General features: G+C 45.2%; 1 protein-coding gene across 1 annotated transcript in view; it reads left to right on the top strand.

Annotated features, from left to right (window-relative positions):
• Positions 1 to 1,787: 1,787 nt before the first annotated feature.
• LOC138663291 (zinc finger protein 665-like) overlaps positions 1,788 to 24,462 on the top strand; it is a 32,172-nt gene continuing 9,497 nt past the window's right edge. Inside the window, exons 1-6 of the mRNA XM_069749468.1 lie at positions 1,788 to 1,927; positions 8,539 to 8,688; positions 8,818 to 8,988; positions 9,071 to 9,194; positions 9,278 to 9,375; positions 18,192 to 18,282. Of these exons, the coding sequence (XP_069605569.1) occupies positions 8,617 to 8,688; positions 8,818 to 8,988; positions 9,071 to 9,194; positions 9,278 to 9,375; positions 18,192 to 18,282 (556 nt within the window). The 5' untranslated portion in view covers positions 1,788 to 1,927; positions 8,539 to 8,616. The remainder of the gene's footprint in view (positions 1,928 to 8,538; positions 8,689 to 8,817; positions 8,989 to 9,070; positions 9,195 to 9,277; positions 9,376 to 18,191; positions 18,283 to 24,462) is intronic.

Here is a 24,462-nt window from a genome sequence, read left to right as displayed (position 1 = left end):
CACGGCTCTGCTCCGTACACCTCGTACAGACACGGCTCCGCTCCGTAAACACATGGCTCCGCTCCGTTAACCTCGTACACACACGGCTCCGCTAACCTCGTACACACACGGCTCCGCTCCGTTAACCTCGTACACACACGGCTCCGCTCCGTTCACCTCGTACACACACGGTTCTGCTCCGTACACCTCGTACACACACGGCTCCGCTCTGTACACCTTGTACACACATGGCTCCGCTCCGTACACACGGCTCCGCTCCGTACACCTCGTACACACACGGCTCTGCTCCGTACACCTCGTACACACACGGCTCCGCTCCGTACACCTCATACACACATGGCTCCGCTCCGTACACCTCGTACACACACGGCTCCTCTACGTACACCTCGTACTCAACACGGCTCCTCTCCGTACACCTCATACACACATGGCTCCGCTCCGTACACCTCGTACACACACGGCTCCTCTCCGTACACCTCGTACACATACGGCTCCGCTCCGTACACCTCATACACACATGGCTCCGCTCCGTACACCTCGTACACACACGGCTCCTCTACGTACACCTCGTACTCAACACGGCTCCTCTCCGTACACCTCGTACACACACGGCTCCTCTCCGTACACCTCGTACACACACGGCTCCGCTCCGTACACCACGTACTCAACACGGCTCTGCTCCGTACACCTCGTACACACACGGCTCCGCTCCGTACACCTCGTACACACACGGCTCCGCTCCGTACACCTCGTACACACACGGCTCTGCTCCGTACACCTCGTACACACACAGCTCCGCTCCGTACACCTCATACACACATGGCTCCGCTCCGTACACCTCGTACACACACGGCTCCTCTACGTACACCTCGTACTCAACACGGCTCCTCTCCGTACACCTCATACACACACGGCTCCGCTCCGTACACCTCGTACACACACGGCTCCTCTCCGTACACCTCGTACACACACGGCTCCGCTCCGTACACCTCATACACACATGGCTCCGCTCCGTACACCTCGTACACACACGGCTCCTCTACGTACACCTCGTACTCAACACGGCTCCTCTCCGTACACCTCATACACACACGGCTCCACTCCGTACACCTCGTACACACACGGCTCCTCTCCGTACACCTCGTACACACACGGCTCCGCTCCGTACATCACGTACTCAACACGGCTCCGCTCCATACACCTCGTACACACATGGCTCCGCTCCATACACCTCGTACACACATGGCTCTGCTCCGTACACCTCGTACACACACGGCTCTGCTCCGTACACCTTGTACACACACGGCTCCTCTCCGTACACCTCGTACACACACACACGGCTCCGCTCCGTACACCTCATACACACACTGCTCTGCTCCGTACACCTCGTACACACACGGCTCTGCTCATACACACACGGATCTGCTCCGTACACCTCATACACACACGGCTCTGCTCATACACACACGGATCTGCTCCCTACACCTCATACACACACGGCTCTGCTCCGTACACCTCGTACACACACGGCTCTGCTCCGTACACCTCGTACACACACGGCTCTGCTCCGTACACCTCATACACACATGGCTCTGCTCCGTACACCTCGTACACACGCGGCTCTGCTACATCCACATTGTAAACCCCTCCTGACCCCACACATAAACTTCCCCTCATCCAGCACCATGACAACCAGCACAGCAGAGTCCTGCATGAGGCTCCTGATCATGTGACCCCTGACTCCTCCCCTCCTGTGACCTCATCACAGGTCCTGTGCGCACAGACTCAGAGCAGCCGTAGAAATCTCAGGCCATGGTGGTGTCACCCAACTTCTGCTCTTTCTCCTTCTTTTCTTGCAGGGGCCGCAGTGGATTTCATCCTGGATCCATAGATCCGAATAGAGGAGCGATGTTCCTTCAGTCTGAGGGTAATTATCGTGCTTTGGCACAAAGCACTATATTGTTATTCCACCGTAGTCAACTTCTTCTTCTTATTATTCAGTCCGCAATTAATGTGGCCCGAACCGCTGCACTCACAGACTCCAGTGAGGTGTCATTTCGAAGCCATCGTTCCTGAGAGGTGTGCTAAGTATTTTTCGTGTCGATCGGATTTGTAGTTTTGGCGCAATTGGCGTTTGAAAATTTTGTCTCAATGCATTTCAATGGGGAAATTTTCCCATAAGGTACAATGGCTGATTTCTGAGGCAATTTCAAAATAACTGCCACCTGGCTGATTAGCTCATTGATATGCGCAGTCAGACCCAGTTACTATGCCAACGCCTACGAACTCTACATGACCCCACCAGGACACAGTTTTGCCAGATAATATCAGTTCTTAAAGTGACCCGCCCACCAAATCGGACCCCGAGCGGCCCTGACCACCAAATCGGCCCCCGAGCGGCCCCGAACACCAAATTGGCCCTCGAGCGGCCCTGCCCACCAAACCAGCACCTGAGGGGCACCCAAGTGTGAAAGTCTTGCAGGGGCAGCCCGGGCACCATTCCAAAGCACTATCTGTAGTTCCTTCAGGAAATACCCATCTAGTTGATGGTGATATTTGTCCAAAGTCCACTTTACCGAGTAAATCCCACCAGGACTGTAGCAGGTAAAGACCCCAATATCCACAGGTGTCCCTTCTAATGGGGGGGAAGTACCAAAGAAAACCCATCATATCCTGAGAAAAAAGAAACCCAGTACATGGAGACATTGGCCTCATATATCTCCTGTCTTGTTCTTACCAACAATCTACTATATAATTGTCTAAGGGTCACTTCCCTCTGTCTTTCTGTCTGTCACGGACATTCATTGGTCGCGGCCTCTGTCTGTCATGGAAATCCAAGTCGCTGATTGGTCGCGGCAAAACAGCCACGACCAATCAGCGACTGGCACAGTTCGGAAGAAAATGGCCGCTCCTTCCTCCCTGCAGTCACTGCCCGGCGCCCGCATACTCCCCTCCAGTCACCGCTCACACAGGGTTAATGCCGGCGGTAACAGACCGCGTTATGCCGCGGGTAACGCACTCTGTTACCGCCGCTATTTACCCTGTGTGTCCCCAACTTTTTACTATTGATGCTGCCTATGCAGCATCAATAGTAAAAAATGTAATGTTAAAAATAATAAAAAAACAAAAAACCTGCTATACTTACCCTCCGTAGTCCGCCGATCTGCTCGCACCTGCCGCCAGCTTCCGGTCCCAGCGGTGCCTTGCGAAATTACCCAGAAGACTTAGTGGTCTCGCGAGACCGCTAAGTCTTCTGGGTAATTTCGCAATGCATCCTGGGAACGGAAGATGGCGGCAGCCGTGTGCCCATCGCCACAGCGCCGTTGGATCCCAGGGGGTGAGTATGTAACTATTATATTTTAATTCTTTTTTTTTTAACAGGGATATGTGCCCACACTGCTAAATACTGTGTGGGCTACATGGCTGCTATATACTACGTGGGCAGTACTATATACTACATGGCTGCTATATACTACGTGGGCAGTACTATATACTACATGGCTGCTATATACTATGTGGGCAGTACTATATACTACATGGCTGCTATATACTACGTGGGCAGTACTATATACTACATGGCTGCTATATACTACGTGGGCAGTACTATATACTACATGGTTGCTATATACTACGTGGACAGTACTATATACTACATGGCTGCTATATACTACGTGGGCAGTACTATATACTACATGGCTGCTATATACTACGTGGGCAGTACTATATACTACATGGCTGCTATATACTACGTGGGCAGTACTATATACTACATGGCTGCTATATACTACGTGGGCAGTACTATATACTACATGGCTGCTATATACTACGTGGACAGTACTATATAATACATGGCTGCTATATACTACGTGGGCAGTACTATATAATACATGGCTGCTATATACTACGTGGGCAGTACTATATACTACATGGCTGCTATATACTATGTGGGCAGTACTATATACTACATGGCTGCTATATACTACGTGGACAGTACTATATAATACATGGCTGCTATATACTACGTGGACAGTACTATATACTACATGGCTGCTATATACTACGTGGGCAGTACTATATACTACATGGCTGCTATATACTATGTGGCCTGTGTTAGATACTGCGTGGGCTGCGTTATATACAACGCATCGGGTATTCTACAATATGTATGTATGTATTTTATACACAACGTGTCTATGTGTGAGCTATGGATGGCACTTCCACTAACAATTTATAACAAATAGCGGACTTAAATTAAATTAACCGCATGAAGAGATCCATCAAAATAAAAACAAAAAACCTTTATTGATCATATTAAAAACATATACAACAAGACTGAATCTAATACACAAAACAAAGTGTCCGGTGGGAGAAGGGTGTCCAGCACTGCTAATATGGCAATAGAATGATAGGCATATAAGAGCATTCACATACTATGATAAATATTACTAGAAGCCATATAGCAAAGAAACTGCAGTATGAACAAGTAAATAGCTGAAACAAACAGGCATATGTCAGAACGGAAAAGTCTATATATACAAGGGGGGGCACTAATGCCTCCCAAAGCCTCTGCAATAACCTTGTTCCCGTACTTGTATACCCGGTCAGCTATACCAACTATGCTTCCACTACTAATACGGCAACCACGTGGCAAATGGAGAAAATTATAATATATTACCTAATCGTGCCAAGAGACCCAGCTCCCACGAGCGCCCCAACGCGCGTTTCGCCCAAGCTTCTTCCGGGGGCGTGACCAGTGTGAAAATAAAACCATCATTTATAGGACCCACCACCAATAGTGATGCGGAGCGTAATGTGGAGGCGTGACCATAGGCGTGACCACCAATATGGTAAGAGCGTTCCCCTTGCCTAGCGGCGCATGCGGCAACAGGCTGCTCCGGAAGTATAACCAAGCATTTCCGGGACAGCGCTCACTGGAACGCAGGCTGGAACGCAAGCTTTTTCAGGACAGAGCACTCTCGGAAAGCACGGAGCTACAGCCATGGAGCGCATGCGCACTGCATGGGGGGCGAAAGTGCAAGATGCAATGGTAACAAATACGGCAACCGAGAAGAAAAAGGTAACCAGCCCTGATACAAATCAGCAAACTGCTGAGCCCAACAAGAATATTAAAGATGTCGGGACTGACCTACAATGATAATATACAGTATAATAACTATTCCAAATGAACGAAACAATGTGCACAATCTGAAAAATCTATAAAATGCTACAGATAGCCCTATATAGAAATAAATATCATAGATATCCTGATATTATGAGAATGTGAAAATAAAAGTGATAAAAATAAAATTGAAAATGAAGGCATAACCTTAATTTAATAGAAATATTAATGTGTACTACTAAACGTGATACCCTTGGCAATGGAAGGGAAATTAATATACAACCACATGACAACCCCTACTACTAGATCCGCCATATAATTAATAAATAAAAAGTATATGAAAATTATAATGATGCCCAAACTATATCGAATAAATTTGAACATAGGGAGGGGATGTGAAGTGAATTGTGAAGAGAAGTGAAAACAAAAGAGGTGATAATAATTATATTTTATTTAAAAAAAGGGGGTATCCAGGGAACAAGATAAATCTCCCCTACAAAGTGCTGAAGTGCTCGGCATATACATAGCTAAATGATACAAACTAATCCTAATGGGCACATTAATCCTAAAATTCGTCCAATGACCTCAGATATATAATATAAATATTAAAATCAGGGATCCTATTCCAAGCCTTATTGCACCTAAGCCCATAAATTGTACAGCAAACAGAAAAGGCAATAACTATCTACTACATATCATATATAGGTGAGATGGACAATAATAAAACACTATACAGGCCCATTAATTCTTACAAAATATATACAAGAATCTAATAAGCATGTATAAATCTCTCCATTTCTAATTGTTATTCCTCCATCTTCTCCAAATATACTAATATATAGTTGGCCCTTTTCATAATTTTCCGAGACGGAGATATGCAGCTTCAGACTGTAGGGGACAAAAAATGGTCATCGCACACCACATCTTTTCCGAATCATCTATTAGAAATAAAAATAGTAAATTAGTAACATATAGAGATACAGCAAATTAAAAATCACACTAAAAAGGATGTCCCTAACATATGAAACAAGGAAAACTAACACAGACCCTCAGATGGTATATTTATAAAAATGCCGCAAATCCGAAACTTTCATTGAGGCCCTGTGGGCTCATAGCTCCCAGGCGAAAAATCCATCTGCTCTCTAGTTGAGCTAGAGCCCTACCAAGGTCACCACCTCTGGTTCCCATATGTACCTGGTATATACCTCTAACAGCCAAATCCCTACTCTGGCATCCATGGTGTAATTTAAAATGCCTCGGTAAGGATTTTAAAGTGCTGACATCTTCAATGGTTTTGGCTCTATCAATGTCCCTTATGTGTTCCCGGGTCCTTATTCGGAGTTCCCTGGTAGTAAGGCCTACATAAATTTTGCCACAGGTACATGTGGCTTGATATACCACTCCCTTAGACGTGCAGCTAAGGTTTTTGCGAATTTCGTAGAGACGAGTGCCATCATGGTTTAGAAAGGAGGTAGCCCTTAGGGTGGTTTCACACTTGCGTTTTTGTCTGCAGCGTTTTTTTTCCAAAAAAACGCATGCATTTTTTTTCCCTATATTTAACATTGAAAACGCATGCATTTTTGTTTGTACGCGTTTGGTCGCGTTTTGCAACGCATGCGTTTTTTTACTGCATGCGTTCATTTTCAGAAATGCAACTTGTAGTATTTTTGAGAGGCGTTTTTTGGACCAAAAAAAACTGCATGCGTTTTCATGCGGGTTTTTTTGGGTCAAAAAATACATTAGAGTCAATGGGGACGCATGCGGTTTTTTGTGCATGCGGTTTTTTGCGTTAAAAACGCATGCGTTTTTATATTAAAAAACCAGAAAACACACTGATATGCCACCCCCCAACATAAAGGTGATAAAGGGATCCTAACCCTAACCCTACCCCTAAGGGATCTTAACCCTAACCCTACCCCTAACCCTACCCCTAAGGGATCCTAACCATAACCCTACCCCTAACCCTACCCCTAAGGGATCCTAACCATAACCCTACCCCTAATCCCTTTAGGGTTAGGGGTAGGTTTAAGGGTAGGGTTAGGATCCCTTAGGGTTAGAGGTAGGGTTAGGATCCCTTTAGGGTTAGCGGTAGGGTTAGGATCCCTTTAGGGTTAGGGTTATGATCCCTACCCCTAACCCTAACTATTTCTGTTTATAGTGGGTTTTTTACTTTATTTTGATGATTGGCAGCTGTCACACATTTCTCAGCATGCGTTTAAAAAACGCAAACGCATGAAAAAACGCATGTAAACGCGTCAAAACGCCGCGTTTTTTTCACCACATGCAAAAACGCATGCGTCAAAAAAAACGCAGCGTTTGCACGCGTTTTTTCACCATGCGTTTTTTGCATTTTTTACTGCAAAAACGCACCCAAAAAAACGCAAATGTGAAACCAGCCTAACATAGTTCAGGCATCCTTTGTTTTGTGTATTAGATTCAGTCTTGTTGTATATGTTTTTAATATGATCAATAAAGGTTTTTTGTTTTTATTTTGATGGATCTCTTCATGTGGTTAATTTAATTTAAGTCCGCTATTTGTTATAAAATGCATGTATGTATGTATATAGCAGCCACAAGCTATATAGCACAGGCCACGTACTATTTGTATGCTATATACTACATGGCTCTTATATACTACGTGGCCTGTGCTATATAGTATGTGGCTGCTATATACATAAATACATATTGTAGAATACCTGATGCGTTAGAATCGGGCCACCATCTAGTCTCTTATAAAAGCCTCAAACTTCTGTGTGTGAATCAGAGCTGAGATCTAACGTGATAGAAGATTACAGTGCGGGGAAGACGGGAAACCTTCATATAGAGGCCGGTGGTGATGGAGTCAGTGACGGACTCTGGACAAATCTGTTTCTAGAGCCGTAGTAGAAGATGAAGATGTCGTCCTCATCATGAAGTAGTTATTTCTCCTGTCACGTGTAATGAATATCTCCTGCAGTATTGCTAATGCCGGTTCCAGTGTCGGTAAATGAGACGAGAATTAGCGTTATGGAAGATGAGTCTATGAGGAACGTATTCAGCTGCCGACTCCGAGGAAGAAACTGCTTGTTGTCTGTGGCCTAAATATATAGTTTTTATTACTAGATGTCATAAAAAAAAAAGAATGTTGTAAAATAATAAAAATACCATTGCTGCTTGGGTCCCCGCCAGTTTCTGGTCAGTCCTAATGAACTTATGATTCCTACAGCCAATCAGTTGCTGAAGCAGTGAGTAACATCGCCAGTGATTGGGAGCATGGAGATGTCTTAGTCAGAAATTCAACTTCTGTTCCAGTCCATACAAGACTAGAAAATAGAACTTGTAGATGTTGTATCTTCTTATGTTTCCCTTATTATCTCCAGTAATTGTATTATTTCCAAGATTTTTATGATGTTACATCGGCTCATCTTCTTCTCATTCAGGTCTCTACAATATCGGATCCTCTCAGTGAAGTTCTTCTATATAAGAGAATTTTCCTAATTTACCCATCACAGGTGGATATGGACAGAGACAAGATGGGGGAGAGGATATTACACCTCACCCTAGAGATCCTCTTCCGGCTTACTGGAGAGGTGAGAGATTCTGATGACGTCACATTACATCATTATTATCTATGGGAATAACAGATGGACAGAACTGGAGAGGTGAGGACTCTGGAAATGTCTCCAGTGAGATTTATTAATGTGTCTCTCCATAACCAGGATTACACAGTAGTGAAGAAGACCTCTAGTGAGCGCTGTCAGGACCCTGTGTCTGAGGGATGGGGAAGACCCCTGAGCCCAATCACGAGGCCTCCACCTCACCCCCTGATACACGAGGACCAGAAGATCCTAGAACTCACCTACAAGATGATTGAGCTGCTGACTGGAGAGGTGACACTGCTGGGAATGCTGGGACATTATACAGTAATGCTATGATGGGATTGGGGGATGATGGTATCATTGTATGTGTCAGGTTCCTATAAGGTGTCAGGATGTCGCCGTCTATTTCTCCGTGGAGGAGTGGGAGTATTTAAAAGGACACAAAGATCTGTACAAGGACGTCAAGATGGAGGTTCCCCGGCCCCTCACATCACCAGGTAATAGACAGGACTAAATACACATGGCCTATAATTATCTGTATGTAAAGAATGAATTCAGTCCCTGTATGTGTCTCCTCCAGATCTATCCAGTAAGAGGACAACACCAGAGAGATGTCCCCATCCTCTTCTTCCACAGGACTGTAACCAAGAAGATCCCAATGTTCCTCCGTATTATCAGGTAGATGGAGAGAAAGTGTAATGAGATCTCTCTTAGGCCGGTTTCACACTTCCGTTTATTTCCGATCCCGGAAAAACCAATACCGGAGATATCAGTGTACCTGTGTGTAATACTTACGGCACACGTGTGGCAACCTGTGCTGCCTCAGTACCACACAGACGGCTGCCTGGGAAGAAAAGCTACTGTAAGCGCTGTTCCCCAGTGGCGGGTGCTGAAGACGGCTCTCATCGTTCTCCCCTGCTCTGCCAGCGATCGGCGTGAGCAGAAGAGAATGACGAGTTATATTAAAGTCTGAGCGATGACAGTAGGTGGGGGCTTTTGGGACTCTTACTCCCATCATCCAACACTTGCTGCCGCTAATAACAGTGACAGCAGGAGCGGATGATCGGGGTATTCCTCAGCCACCACTTGCGATATAATGAAATAAATGAATGAAAAACCCGGTGTGGGTTCCCTCCTATTTTCTTGAACCAACCAGGCAAAACTCACAGCTCGGGACTGCAACCCTCAGCTGTCAGCTTCAGCAAGGTTGGTTATCAAGAATAGAGGGTGTGAAGATCAGAGGTTGTGGGTTATAAAAATCACCTAGGCAGGTTAACGATGCAACTAATTTTTTTTTATTCCATACATCCATGGTTGTACAACAATTCCAAGCAGATGGCCAACATACAATGTCCTCAGTCCACAAGTTCCCAATCTGAGATCAGTAGTTCCACTGGCTCCATACCAGGCGATGCCCACTGTCTCCCAACTTTTGGTTGGCCCCCAGATTTTGTATCTCCAGCTGCTATAGTGTGCAGTCACAGCCTATGTTCCTCCAGACGATGGCTATCCAGACCGTAGCTCATGGATACCCCTCCAGCTAACAATCTCCAAATATCCATAGGTCAACCATCCATTCAGCTTGGATCCTCTTCCATCGAAATTGCTCCAGCAACTGCCTGATTCAACCCGATGTCTTTTTCTCCCGCCCCCTTAAACTTTTTCCTTTAGATCACAGAACAAGGCATATTCCATCAGCTAGGACTGTATGTGAGACCTCCCGTGGTGATGGCTTCCCTGAGTGCTATCCCCAACCACACAATGGGCCTAGGATTGGGAGTACAATGGGAGTGAGACCTTGATACAAATGAGATTGATAGTCTGACCTTAGGTTTACATAAACTCTAGCCTGCTCGTCTTCCTCTGCTGACTGCCACTGAGTAGAAACATTGATTACTGAGCATGAACTGATGAGCAAGAAAATCACTAATAAAACACATCAAGCAAATAAACTATTAAAATACAATAATATTGATGTAACCGGTGCTCCGTGCAGGAAAAAGTCTTTGTCTTAGAGCTGTGGACTCCGCTCTACGTCCATTTGTCCTATAGTCTTTAGTAAGCAGCCATATCCTCACACTGGGGTCCCCATGCTATGTTTGTTTTTAAATACTTTAATAAATAATTGTAAAAAACGGCATGGGGTCCCCCGCATTTTTGGCAACCTACCTCGCTAAAGCTCACAGCTGGGGGCTGGTATTCTCATGCTAGTAAGGGGCCATTGCCACGGCTCCGGCGCAGGCGTACTTTGTCTGCCTTGTTGAGGGCAGAGCAAAGTACCGCAGTGCGCAGGCGCCGGGTGTTGTGAATTCTGTTGTTGAACTCCCTCCTGTGGTCGTGAATGGTACTTCGGCGAGTTCTGTCCATGGACTCCCTCTGGTGGCTGTGAGTGAAGCTGCTGCTTCTGAGGTTCCTTACACAGGTGACGTGGTTTATCCTTTGGTTGGCTGCTCTATTTAACTCCACTCAGATCATTACTCCATGCCAGCTGTCAATGTTCCTGTGCTGGTTCAGTTCGCTCTTGGATCCTTCTGGAGACCTGTCTCTTCCTGCAAGAAGCTAAGTCCCCGTTTGTTATTTTCTGTTCATGGTTTTCTAGTCCAGCTTGCTTTCATGATTTTGTCTTGCTAGCTGGAAGCTCTGGGATGCAGGGTGGCGCCTCCGCACCGTGAGTCAGTGCGGGGGTCTTTTTGCACACTCTGCGTGGTCTTTTGTAGTTTTTGTGTTGACCACAAAGATACCTTTCCTATCCTCTGTCTATTTAGTTAGTCTGGCCTCCCTTTGCTAAACCTGTTTCATTTCTGTGTTTGTGACTTTCATCTTAACTCACAGTTAATATTTGTGGGGGGCTGCCTTTTCCTTTGGGGAAATTTCTCTGAGGCTAGGTAGGCTTTATTTTCTATCTCTAGGGCTAGCTAGTTCTTAGGCTGTGCCGAGGCGTCTAGGCCTGTTAGGTACGCTCCACGGCTATTTCTAGTGTGTGTGATAGGATTAGGGATTGCGGTCAGCAAAGTTCCCACTTCCCAGAGCTTGTCCTGTGAGTTTAACCATTAGGTCATTCTGGTGCTCCTAACCACCAGGTCATAACAGCTGGGCCTCTCTGACCTTTCCGGCGCCTGCGCACTGCAGTACTTTGTTCTGCCCTCAACAGGGCAGACAAAGTACGCCTGTGCCGGAGCCGTGGCTGAAGATCAGAAGAGGACGTCTTGAAATGAAGATGGGAGGCGCCGCAGCGGACCAGAGACACCCATCCGACCGGACCAGCAGCGGGACCGCCCCTGGGTGAGTAAAATCTAACGTCTTTTTCTCCTCTTTCAGGTAACATCGGGGGCTTATCTACAGCATTACAGAATGCTGTAGATAAGCCCCTGATGCCGGTGGGCTTACCTCACCCGCGATTTTTGGGGTGACAGGTTCCCTTTAACCCCTTCCTGACCTTTGACGCAGCGTATGCGTCATGAAAACCTGTGCCAATCCGACCTGTGACGCAGCATATGCGTCATGGTCGGATCGCGCTCCTGCAGGCCGGGTGAAAGGGTTAACTAATTCGCCGCTGCGGATTCGTAGCAGTTTTCCATCAGGTTTACAGTACCACGTAAACCTATGGAAAACCAAATGCGCTGTGCCCATGGTGCGGAAAATACCGCGCGTAAACGCTGTGTTGTATTCTCCGCAGCATGTCAATTCTTTGTGCGAATTCCGCAGCGTTTTACACCTGTTCCTCAATAGGAATCCGCAAGTGAAATCCGCACAAAAAACACTGGAAATCCACAGGTAAAACGCAGTTCCTTTTACCTGCAGATTTTTCAAAAATGGTGCAGAAAAATCTCACACGAATCCGCAACGTGGGCACATAGCCTTAGGGTTAGGGTTGGAATTAGAGTTAGGGTTGAAATTAGGGCTAGGGTTGGAAATAGGGTTAAGATTAGACTGTGGTTAGGGTTATGGTTAGGGGTGTGTTGTGGTTAGGGTTGGGATTAGGGTTACGATTAGGGTTAGGGTTGGGATTAGGGTTAGGGGTGTGTTGGGGTTAGTGTTGGAGTTAGAATTGAGGGGTTTCCACTGTTTAGGCACATCAGGGGTCTCCAAACGCAAAATGGCGCCACCATTGATTCCAGCCAATCTTGCATTCAAAAAGTCAAATGGTGCTCCCACCCTTCCGAGCCCTGACGTGCGCCCAAACAGTGATTTACCCCCACATATGGGATACCAGCATACTCAGGACAAACTGGGCAACAATTATTGGGGTCCAATTTCTCCTGTTACCCTTGTGAAAATAAAAAATTTGCTTGCTAAAAAATTATTTTTGAGGAAAGAAAAATGATTTATTTTCACGTCTCTGCGTTGTAAACTTCTGTGAAGCACATATCTAGATAAGTTCCTTGGGGGGTCTAGTTTCCAAAATGGTGTCAATTGTAGGGGGTTTCTACTGCTTAGGCACATCAGGGGCTCTGCAAACGCAACGTGACGCCCGCAGACCATTCCATCAAAGTCTGCATTTCAAAAGTCACTACTTCCCTTCCAAGCCCCGACGTGTGCCCAAACAGTAGTTCCCCCCCACATATGGGGTATCAGCGTACTCACGAGAAATTGCCCAATAAATTTTAGGATCCATTTTATCCTGTTGCCCATGTGGAAATGAACAAATTGAGACTAAAAAATGTTTGTGAAAAAAAAAAAGTACTTTTTCATTTTTACGGATCAACTTGTGAAGCACCTGGGGGTTCAAAGTGCTCACTATGCATCTAGATAAGCTCCTTGGGGGGGGTCTAGTTTCCAAAATGGGGTCATTTGTGGGGGAGCTCCAATATTTAGGCACACAGGGGCTCTCCAAACGCAACATGGTGTCCGCTAAAGATTGGAGACAATTTTTCATTGAAAAAGTCAAATGGCGCTCCTTCCCTTCCAAGCCCTGCCGTGCGTCCAAACAGTGGTTCCCCCCCACATATGGGGTATCGGCGTACTCAGGACAAATTGTACAATAACTTTTGTGGTCCAGTTTCCCTTTTTACCTTTGGGAAAATAAAAAAATTGTTGCTAAACCATCATTTTTGTGACTAAAAAGTTAAATGTTCATTTTTTCCTTCCATGTTGCTTCTGCTGCTGTGAAGCACCTGAAGGGTTAATAAACTTCTTGAATGTGGTTTTGAGTACCTTGAGGGGTGCAGTTTTTAGAATGGTGTCACTTTTGGGTATTTTCAGCCATATAGACCCCTCAAACTGACTTCAAATGTGGTCCCTAAAAAAAATGGTTTTGTAAATTTCGTTGTAAAAATGAGAAATCGCTGGTCAAATTATAACCCTTAGGCCATGTTCACACAGTGCGTTTTTTACCGCGGAACCGCGGCGGTTTTGCCGCTGCGGTTCCGCAGCTGTTTTCCATGCAGGGTACAGTACACTGTACCCTATGGAAAACAGGACACACTGTGCACATGGTCCGGAAATTGTAAAAAAAAAAGCCGCGCTGAATAGCTCCCGGAAAAAAGAAGGAGCATGTCAATTCTTCTTCCTGAACCGCAGCGGTTCTGCACCCATAGACCTCCATTGTGAGGTCAAAATCGCAGTAAAACCCGCAGATCAAAAATATATCTGCGGGTTTTACTGCGATTTGATGTGCAGAACCGCTGCAGCAGGAAGTGCGGGGGAGCGGGCGGAAGTGCGTGGGCGGAGTGTGGCTGCCCCCCCGTGCTCCGATCCCGCCCCCCCGTGCTCCGATGCCCCCCCCCCCCCGTGCTCCGATGCCCCCCCCCAGTGCTCCGATGCCCCCCCCGTGCCCTAATCTCCCCCCCTTATACTTACCCGGCGTCCCGGTGTCGGTCCGGCCGTCTTCTCCCTGGGCGCCGCCATCTTGCAAAATGGCGGGCGCATGCGCAGTGCGCCCGCCGAATCTGCCGGCCGGCAGATTCGCTCCAAAGTGCATTTTGATCACTGAGATATAACCTATCTCAGTGATCAAAATAAAAAAATAGTAAATGACACCCCCCCCCACTTTGTCACCCCCATTGGTAGGGACAATAAAAAAATTTAAGAATTTTTTTTTTTTTTTTTTTTCACTAAGGTTAGAATAGGGTTAGGGTTAGGGGTAGGGTTAGGGGTAGGGTTAGGGGTTAGGGTTAGGGGTAGGGTTAGGGTTAGGGGTAGGGTTAGGGGTAGGGGTAGGGTTAGGGTTAGGGGTAGGGGTAGGGGTAGGGTTAGGGGTAGGGTTAGGGTTAGGGGTAGGGGTAGGGGTAGGGTTAGGGTATTTTCAGCCATTTTAGCCCTAAAAAGCTTCCTAGGAAACACACAGTAAAAAAAGGATAAAAAAACGCATCAAAAAACGCATAAAAAAAGCATCAAAAAACGCATCAAAAACGCATCAAAAAAGGACAAAAAAAGGACCTGCGTTTTCTGCCAAGAGCTGCAGTTTTTTAAAAAAACTGTCCTGAAAAAAAAAGGATGGAAATCCTGAACGTGTGAACATACCCTTATAACTTCCTAACAAAAAAAATTTTTGTTTCCAAAATTGTGCTGATGTAAAGTAGACATGTGGGTAAAGTTATTTGTTAACTATTTTGTGTCACATAACTCTTTGGTTTAACAGAATAACAATTCAAAATTTGAAAATTGCAAAATTTTCAAAATTTTAGCCAAATTTCCATTTTTTTCACAAACGCAAAAATTATCGACTTAAATTTACCACTAACATGAAGCCCAATATGTCACGAAAAAACAATCTCAGAACCGCTAGGATTCGTTGAAGCGTTCCTGGGTTATTACCTCATAAAGGGACACTGGTCAGAATTGCAAAAAACAGCCAGGTCATTAAGGTCAAAAAAGGCTGGGTCATGAAGGGGTTAAAGCTCCTAACATAAATAAAAACATGAGAATTAGCTAGCATCACACATAACATTTACATCCAGGTACCTTATAGATGATGTCGTCTCTGTAGCCGTTCTCCTTCTTTTCTTCATCTTGTCCAGACCCCATGATGAGTTTTCTCATCCACAGCTCGTCTCTGCAGACTTCCATCTTCTCCGTTCTTTTGCAGAAAATCTCCACATGACGCCCTTAAAGATACAAGTGTCATTAAAATGCTCCTGAATAAAAAATTGCCCCTCACTATATTGTCTGCACAAAATATGAGTCCCACACTGTCCATCTTATGGTTCATGCTCTTCACACTGACCTCTCCTTTCCATACCGGCCCCCTCTTCACATTGTCCTCTCATACTGTGTTCCCCCTATAGGGCCCAGTATTTATACTGTACTCTATCATCAAACTCCCCCTTCCTGGTATATTGTCCCCTCCTGGCTGTGCCCTCACACTGTCCCTCCATGCTACACCTCCACTATTCAGTTTCTATTCTGTGCCCACTCACTTTTGTCCTCCCATACTGTCTCCTCACGCTATTCACCTCCCTCCTTATACTGTCTCCTCTCACATCCCCCTGTTCACCATACTGTCTCCTCATATATTTACCCCCTCACTTTCTATACTACCTGCTCACCTAACTCCCCATACTGTGTCTCAACACATCCCATCACACTCACTTCCCGTACTCTGTCACATACATTTTTCACATCGTTCCTCATACTGTGCCCTCATTCTCCCATATTGTTTCCTCATACATGCCCCCCATTCCCTCATACTGTTTCCTCATACATGCCCCCCATTCCCTCATACTGTTCCCTCATACATGCCCCCAATTCCCCTGTACTGTTTCCTCATACATGCCCCCATTCCCCCATACTGTTTCCTCATACATGCCCCCAATTCCCCTGTACTGTTTCCTCATATATGCCCCCCATTGCTCTTCATTTTGTGTCCTCAAATCTCCCACACACATTAAATCCCCCATCCCCACTCCAAATTCTCACCCCACACATAATAAATTCCCCCATCCCAAAATTCTCCCCTCAGATAATAAATCCCCCTATTCCCACTCAAATTGTCCACACACATATTATTGTCCTCTATCCCACCCCATCATTGCTCTCTTTACCACCTCCATCATTGCCTTCTCCGTCATGCCCATCATTGCCCTTTCCACCACATCCATCATTTCCTCCTCCCCCACCATCCCCATCCTTGCCCATTCCACCACTTCCATCATTTCCTCCTCTCCCACCATCCCCATCCTTGCCCATTCCACCACTTCCATCATTTCCTCCACCACCATCCCCATTATTGCTCTCTCCCTGTCAGCCCCATCATTTGCCCTCTCCTCCCCCACCAGCCCCATCATTGCCCTCTCCCCGTCAGCCCCATCATTGCCCTCTCCTCCCCCTACACACGCACACACCATTTACTTCTCTGCACATTCCCCTGCAGCTCACCACACACACACCCCTCTCACCTCTCCTCGCGCTCTTCTCCATCGCCTTCCTCTGACAGCCGGCCGCTGAATGATGACGTCATCCAGCGGCGCGCCGGTGTAAGACGAAGCTCGGGCAGGGAGACAGATCGCTGCAGCTCCGCTGCTATTTTCTCTTGTAGGCAGCGGAGCTGCAGGGATTTCTCCCTGTCTGCCGCAGCCACCCTGCATGGGCCCCCCTCCACCTCCGCACATGTTGGGAGCTGGTGCTCTGCAGCTTCTCTGTGCCAGCTGTCAGCTTGACATTCGGCACAGAGAACAGCTGACTCCCAGACCGGGGGCGACAGAATGCTGCCGCCGGGGGAGACACTGCGGACCGCCACATTAAGCGGCCCGACTGCGCCCCCCAGATATGCCACTGGATGTTGTGGTAGTTCACTCACGTGGTGGCACACTGAGGTAGGAAAAATGGGAACACCGTCTATTTAAATCGTCGTTGATGTATTGTAAGGCAGCATAAACCAACGTGTGGGGAAAACAAACTCAGCCTTCTTGGCTAAAACAAAAACAAAACGATAAAAGAAAACAAAATGCTGCAGCACAGTGCATATGTTGCGGGTGGCACCCCGCTCTGGAGCAGCATAGTCCGTATGTTGTGGGTGGCACCCTGCTGTGGAGCAGGACAGGTTGTCTGTAGTCCACGAGCCACAAAACCTCAGGAGTCCTCTCTCCAGGCTAGCTGAACCCAGACTGCCTGTAGAGCTTGGTTATTTCAACCCAAGCCTGTAACTTCCCCATCATGTGATTGATCACATGATCATGACCTCATGCAGGTCCTGGCAGGTCTGCCAGGGGAGATAAAGTGGACCTTCTCCCACCCGCTCTGTGAAGGTACACATAAAACCAGCCCTGTTTATGCAACTTAACCCTCACAACACGTAGTGTGCTGGAGAAAAATGCTCTGGATTTACATCACTGACGCCGTTAAGCGCAGTGACACATATCTCCCCTCTGTCACCTTACCAGTGACTATGTCACAATGTGTAGACGGCTGTGAACTTCTTGTGTTCAGTGTTGCTTTATCTACCAGTATTATATGTTTTATACTTGTGTAATGAGAACGGTGGACATGGCAGGATTAGAGCTGATCATAGATGTGACTTCTCCATCTGTCTGTGACCTTTACAATATTTGTTTCAGGGAGAAGATCTGACCCATATTAATACTACAGAGACATATGTGACGGGTGATGAGCGGTGTAAAGAGGAGATTCCTACATATGACTACCGAGGTGAGTAGTGACCACTAAATGCAGAGAAGTCACAGATTCTTCTCTGTCACCGGCTGTGGCTGCTTTATCAGTGGTGTAGTCCGGCCGTATCACAATCGTGTGATCACCATTTTGCCTCTAGACCACAACATTCTCCTCCACCCAAAACTGTCCAAGTGACTTTTGGCATTGAAAGCCCTTTTCTATAGAACTTATAACCTGGAAGATCCACCTACCCCCTGAGATTAGAAGACTCTGACCGTTACCTGCCCAGATCCGTAAACTACAAAGCCAAATGACAGCGTACGTAGAATGTGCTGACAAGTTAGAAAAATATTATGGTGAGCCTTTTAGAGAAAATGGAGGGTAATGATGTTGTTGGCTTCCAAAATCCCTGGTGTGGGAAGAAGGAAAAAATCAGGGCTTTGAAAAGCCAAAAAGTTGGGCATCAAAACAAATGAACGTAAAAAAAACCCCAAACTTTTCATTTTAATATTCTACCCATTTCCGATGTGAACCAGCTCCTTCCTCAGGCATATACAAATGATACATTGTGGATGTTTTATATCCTCCAGAACGGTGTCACTGATCCAATTGCTTAATTAATTAATTAAACCGCGCCTATGGTGCAGTTTTTTGTATAGAAACCTTTCTTTGTATACAAAACTATTCAAATAGATGTAAAATGCATATTGGATGCACAATAAAATCCATATAAAGAAAAATATACGTACATGGAAAATCCTCTGGTTTAAGTGTGGATAGTTTAAAAATCCAATAGGATTCTCTATTCACAAGTCTTTGGGACCTATTAGACACATGTTCTGATATTTGTTCTAATATATTGAGTCTTAAACTGGTGGGATCTCGTTTATATTCTAAAACAAAATGCCTAAACAGACAGATTACACCTTTCCTAATATTCTGTCTATGGCTTTTCATCCTATTATGGATCACTTGGGTCATTTTTAGATCCCTGATATTGGATGTATCTACCTTCTCCCCCTTCTGTGCTGCTGAATGTGCTCATATGGTCCCTACAAGACCAGGTCCAGTCTTTCTGGCCAAACCTCACTTTTATGATTGACAACATTAAATGTGCAGTGAGGCCAAGTGTGAATTTCAGTACAATAACAGCAGAGTTTCCTTTTATCCTGATTTTACAATTTCTTATAAAACCGACTAACTTCAGACAGGATTGTGATAAACTACATAATAATTAGTACACCTGCGTCATGATGTATCTCTAAGTTGTGCATGGCTGTAATATACACTGGGTACGGAAAGTAGCGTAGAGAAAGTATTAGCGCCCCCATTTCAGGAGAGATTACTGCACAATCTGAATTCCTTAGGATTGAAAACATAATGTAATTTATGATGTGGAGTGAATCCATGAAACCAGGGCTAGAGCCACCACATCTCCTGCAGGCGGGAATAAATGTACAGTAGGTACAGAAAGTATTCAGACCCTTTAAATTTTTCACTCTGTTTCATTGCAGCCATTTGGTAAATTCAAAAAAGTTCAGTTTTTCTCATTAATGTACACTCTGTACCCCATCTTGACTGTAAAAAACAGGAATGTAGTAATTTTTGCAAATTTATTAAAAAAGAAAAACTGAAATATCACATGGTCATAAGTATTCAGACCCTTTGCTCAGTATTGACCCTTTTGAGCTAGTATAGCCATGAGTCTTCTTGGGAATGATGCAACAAGTTTTTCACACCTGGATTTGGGGATCCTCTGCCATTCTTCCTTGCAGATCCTCTCCAGGTCCGTCAGGTTGGATGTGAACGTTGGTGGACAGCCATTTTCAGGTCTCTCCAGAGATGCTCAATTGGGTTTAGGGCAGGGGTCTGGCTGGGCCGGTCAAGAATGGTCACAGAGTTGTTCTGAAGCCACTCCTTTGTGTGCTTAGGGTCAATGTCTTGTTGGAAGGTGAACCTTCGGCCAAGTCTGAGGTCCAGGGTACTCTGAAAGTGGTTTTCATGCATGATATCTCTGTACTTGGCCACATTCATGTTTCCTTCAATGACAATCAGTCGTTCTGTCCCTGCAGCTGAAAAACACCCCCATAGCATGATGCTGCCACCATCATGTTTCACTGTTGGGATTGTATTGGGCAGGTGATGAGCAGTGCCTGGTTTCCTCCACACATACTGCTTAGAATTATCACTAAAACAGGTCCATCTTTGTCTCATCATCAGACCAGAGAATCTTATTTCTCATAGTCTGGGACTCCTTCATGTGTTTTTTTTTTTTTAGCAAACTATGCGGGCTTTCATATGTCTTGCACTGAGGAGAGTCTTCAGAGCCACTCTGCCTTAAAGGCCCCACTTGTGGAGGGCTGCAGTGACAGTTGACTTTCTCCCATCTGCCTACTACATCTGAGGAGCTCAGCCACACTTATCTTGGGGTTACCTCTCTCACTAAGGCTCTTCTCCCACGATTGCACAATTTGGCAGACGGCCACGTCTAGGAAGACTTGTGATGGTGCCAAACTTCTTCCATTTAAGGATTATGGAGGCCACTGTGCTCTTAGGAATCTTGAGTACTGCAGAAATTCTTTTGTATCCTTGGCCAGATCTGTGCCTTGCCACAATTCTGTCTCTGCGCTCCTTGACCAGTTCCTTTGACCTCATGATTCTCATTTGGTCTGACATGCACTGTGAGCCATGAGGTCTTATATAGACAGGTGTGTTCCTTTCCAAATCATTTCCTATCAGTTTTACCCCTTACTGACATCGGGCGTAATAGTACGCCAATGTCAGACTTCCTCCCTTTGATGTTGGCTCCAGCGGTGAGCCCACATCTTTGCGGGGACATGTCAGCTGTTTTGAACAGCTGACATATGCCCACAATAGCCATGGGTGGAATCGAGATCCACCCACGGCTATTAACCAGTTAAATACCGCTGTCAAACTCTGAAGCGGCATTTAAATTTCGCTTCTGGCAATCGCGAAGGAAATACGCACACCGGTGACAACTTGTCAGGTGATCGTGGGTCACCGGTGTGTTGGCATGACAATCTGAGGTCTCCTGGAAACCTCTATGGTTATCAGTGACAGCTTCCTGTGAGCGCCACCCAGTGGTCGGCGCTCATAGCAAGTGAGTAAATCAGCTACATAGAGATGATCTGAACATCACCTCTATGTAGCAGAGCCGATCGGGTTGTGGCAGCTTCTAGTCTCCTATGGAGAATATTGAAGCATGCCAAAAGTATAACAAAAAAAGTTTTTAAAAAATATAAAAATAAAAAATATAAAATATAAAAATCACCCCCCTTTCGCCCATTCAAAATAAAACAATAAAAATAAAATCAAACATACACATATTTGGCGCCGCTGCGTTCAAAATCGTCTGATCTATCAATAAAAAGAAAGGATTAATCTGATTGCTAAACGACATAGCGAGAAAAAAAGTCAAAACGCCAGAATTATGTTTTTTTGGTCACCGCGACGTTGCATTAAAATGCAATAATGGCCGATCAAAAGATCGTATCTGCACCAACATGGTATCATTAAAAACGTCAACTCGGCGCGCAAAAAATAAGCCCTCACCCAACCAGAGATCACGAAAAATGAGACGCTACGGGTAACGGGCGCAAATTTTATTTTTAAGCAAAGTTTGTTTTTTTTTTTGTTTTTTTTCACCACATAGAAAAAAATGAACCTAGACATGTTTGGTGTATATGAACTCGTAATGACCTGGAGAATCATAATGGCAGGTCAGTTTCAGCATTTAGTGAACGTAGAAAAAAAAGACAAACAAATAACAAGTGTGAGATTGCACTTTTATTTTTTAAATTTCACCGCACTTGGAATTTTTTCCCATTTTTCTAGTACACATGGTAAAATCAATGGTGTCATTCAAAAGTACATTTCAAAAACCTGACCTGCACATCCAAACATAGACTCAGTGTGAACAGGTGCTGAACCTAGAGTCGCCAACTCGTATATAGCTAAGTAAATAAGGCAGCACACTGCAGCGCTAAAACATGCAAACTTGAAAACACGAAATTTGAACTGCATTACTGCACTAGAAATATGAAAAATGAGAGCTTTTAGCGCATAAAAATGGCCAATTTTATGTGTACCTGGTAGCCTCTTTACGGCATCTCTCTTATACCAGGTCCTACGCTTTCCTTACCTCGCTGAGAATAAACGTCTCCATCTGAATGGGTGCATGTGAAACCTCTTCTTAGACTAAAATTCTCTCTCTCTGTGGAGGGGTATTGGACCTGCTGTAATTAAAACACCTGAAGCTAGGAGGCGGAGTGCACGATCAGAAGGCTAGAGAATACATTTCAAAAACCTGACCTGCACATCCAAACATAGACTCAGTGTGAACAGGTGCTGAACCTAGAGTCGCCAACTCGTATATAGCTAAGTAAATAAGGCAGCATTCAAAAGTACAACTCGTCCCGCAAAAACAAGTCCTCACATGGCCATATTGATGGATGTGGTGAAATATGTGTGTGTGTAATATAAATATATATATATATATCAATATGTGTGTAGGGACATATGTCTAGAGTTATATGTGTGACTAGTGATAATGTAACATCTGTCCTGAAGGCAAGTCGCACCTAGGTGTTAATAGGTACTTCCATGGGAATAGTAGAAATTCTGTCTCCAGATCTCACCAGGAGGTCTAGCTAGGGCCGAAAAGAAAAGCCACATTTGGCACCTTCTAGGTCTTGGAAGGGAGGTGGTAATTGCGGCCTGAGGGAAGCTATCCCTGCGAACCATCTCACACGTGTCTCCAGAGGAAAATAATATATATTCATTAGTAGAGCGGCCGTGCCCAATCAAACAGACCGCAATTATGATATTAACCTTGGAGGCCGGTCTAGAAACCTGACCTCAGACCAAAGTTATAAATTTAGGCTGCAGACAGAGAATTGTGTTCACATGATGGGGGCAGCCTGAGAAGCTGATGTGATCCAATTTACCTTCTTCCTTCCCTCAGGGAGCAGAAAGCAACTACTAGTTAGATAATTTCTGTAAGTTTTCTCCTGTTTATTTTGACATTGTTTGCATAAGTTGTATGTCTTTTTATTATCATATTTGTATACCTTTTTCTTATTGTAAGCATTAAACTTTTTGCTATTAAAGTATAAAACTTTAACAAGTTGAACCATGAATGTTCTAAAAGAATCCATAGCCAAAAGGTGTGTGGGCCTTATGAGTGATAGACATATTTTTATTAGTATTATTAGTTCCAGGACTCATCGCCTGTGTATTCGATGAGTGGTGGCAGCGCGTATGAGCGGGTGTGTGGCCTGGGTCAGTGTGTGATTTATGCTCCCATTACAGCATAGGACAGAGGTTGAATGCTGGACTGAGAGTGGGGAGATAGATTAACCCTTGCAGGCACAACCCCAAGTCACGTGTGAGAGCAGGCACGTGACGAATAAGTGACACCACGGAGTAGGGATACGTGACAATGGAAAAATAAAAAAGTTATCTCTCAGAGAAGAAGGGGAGTGAACAATGAAAAAGCAAAACTGAAAAGGGCTTCGGGGGTTAATTAAACACAGCTGGCCTCCAATGAAGGCGTAGAACCATCTCAAGGAGGATCACAAGGAAATGGACAGCATGTGACTTAAATATGAGTGTCTGAGCAAAGGGTCTGAATACTTATGACCATGTGATATTTCAGTTTTTCTTTTATATTAAATTTGCATACATTTCTACATTTCTGTTTGGTTTTCAGTCAAGATGGGGTGCAGAGTGTACATTAATGAGAAAAATGAACTTTTTTGAATTTACGAAATAGCTGCAATGAAACAAAGAGTGAAAAATGTAAAGGGGTCTGAATACTTTCTGTACCCAATGTACATTTATTCATGCCTGCAGGAGATGTGTTGGCATGGCTCAAGCCCTGGTTTCATGGATTCACTCCATGTCATAAAATACATTATGATTTCAATCCTAAATACCATATATACTCGAGTATAAGCCGAGAATTTAAACCAATTTTTTTAGGCTGAAATTGCCCCTCTCGGCTTATACTCGAGTCATACCCAGGGGTCGGCAGGGGAGGTGGAGTGGCAGCTGTCTAAGCATACTCACCTGCTCCTGGCGCGGTGTTCCTGGTCGCCCCGGCTCCAGCAGCTTCTTCCTGTAGTGAGCGGTCACATGGTACCGCTCATTACAGTAATGAATATGGACCCGACTCCACTCTCATAGGGGTGGAGC

Source organism: Ranitomeya imitator, chromosome 2 (assembly GCF_032444005.1).
Source record: "Ranitomeya imitator isolate aRanImi1 chromosome 2, aRanImi1.pri, whole genome shotgun sequence".
Taxonomy (NCBI): Eukaryota; Metazoa; Chordata; class Amphibia; order Anura; family Dendrobatidae; genus Ranitomeya; species Ranitomeya imitator.
Note: the sequence above shows the minus strand (reverse complement) of the source record. Positions and strands in the feature narration are given on the sequence as shown.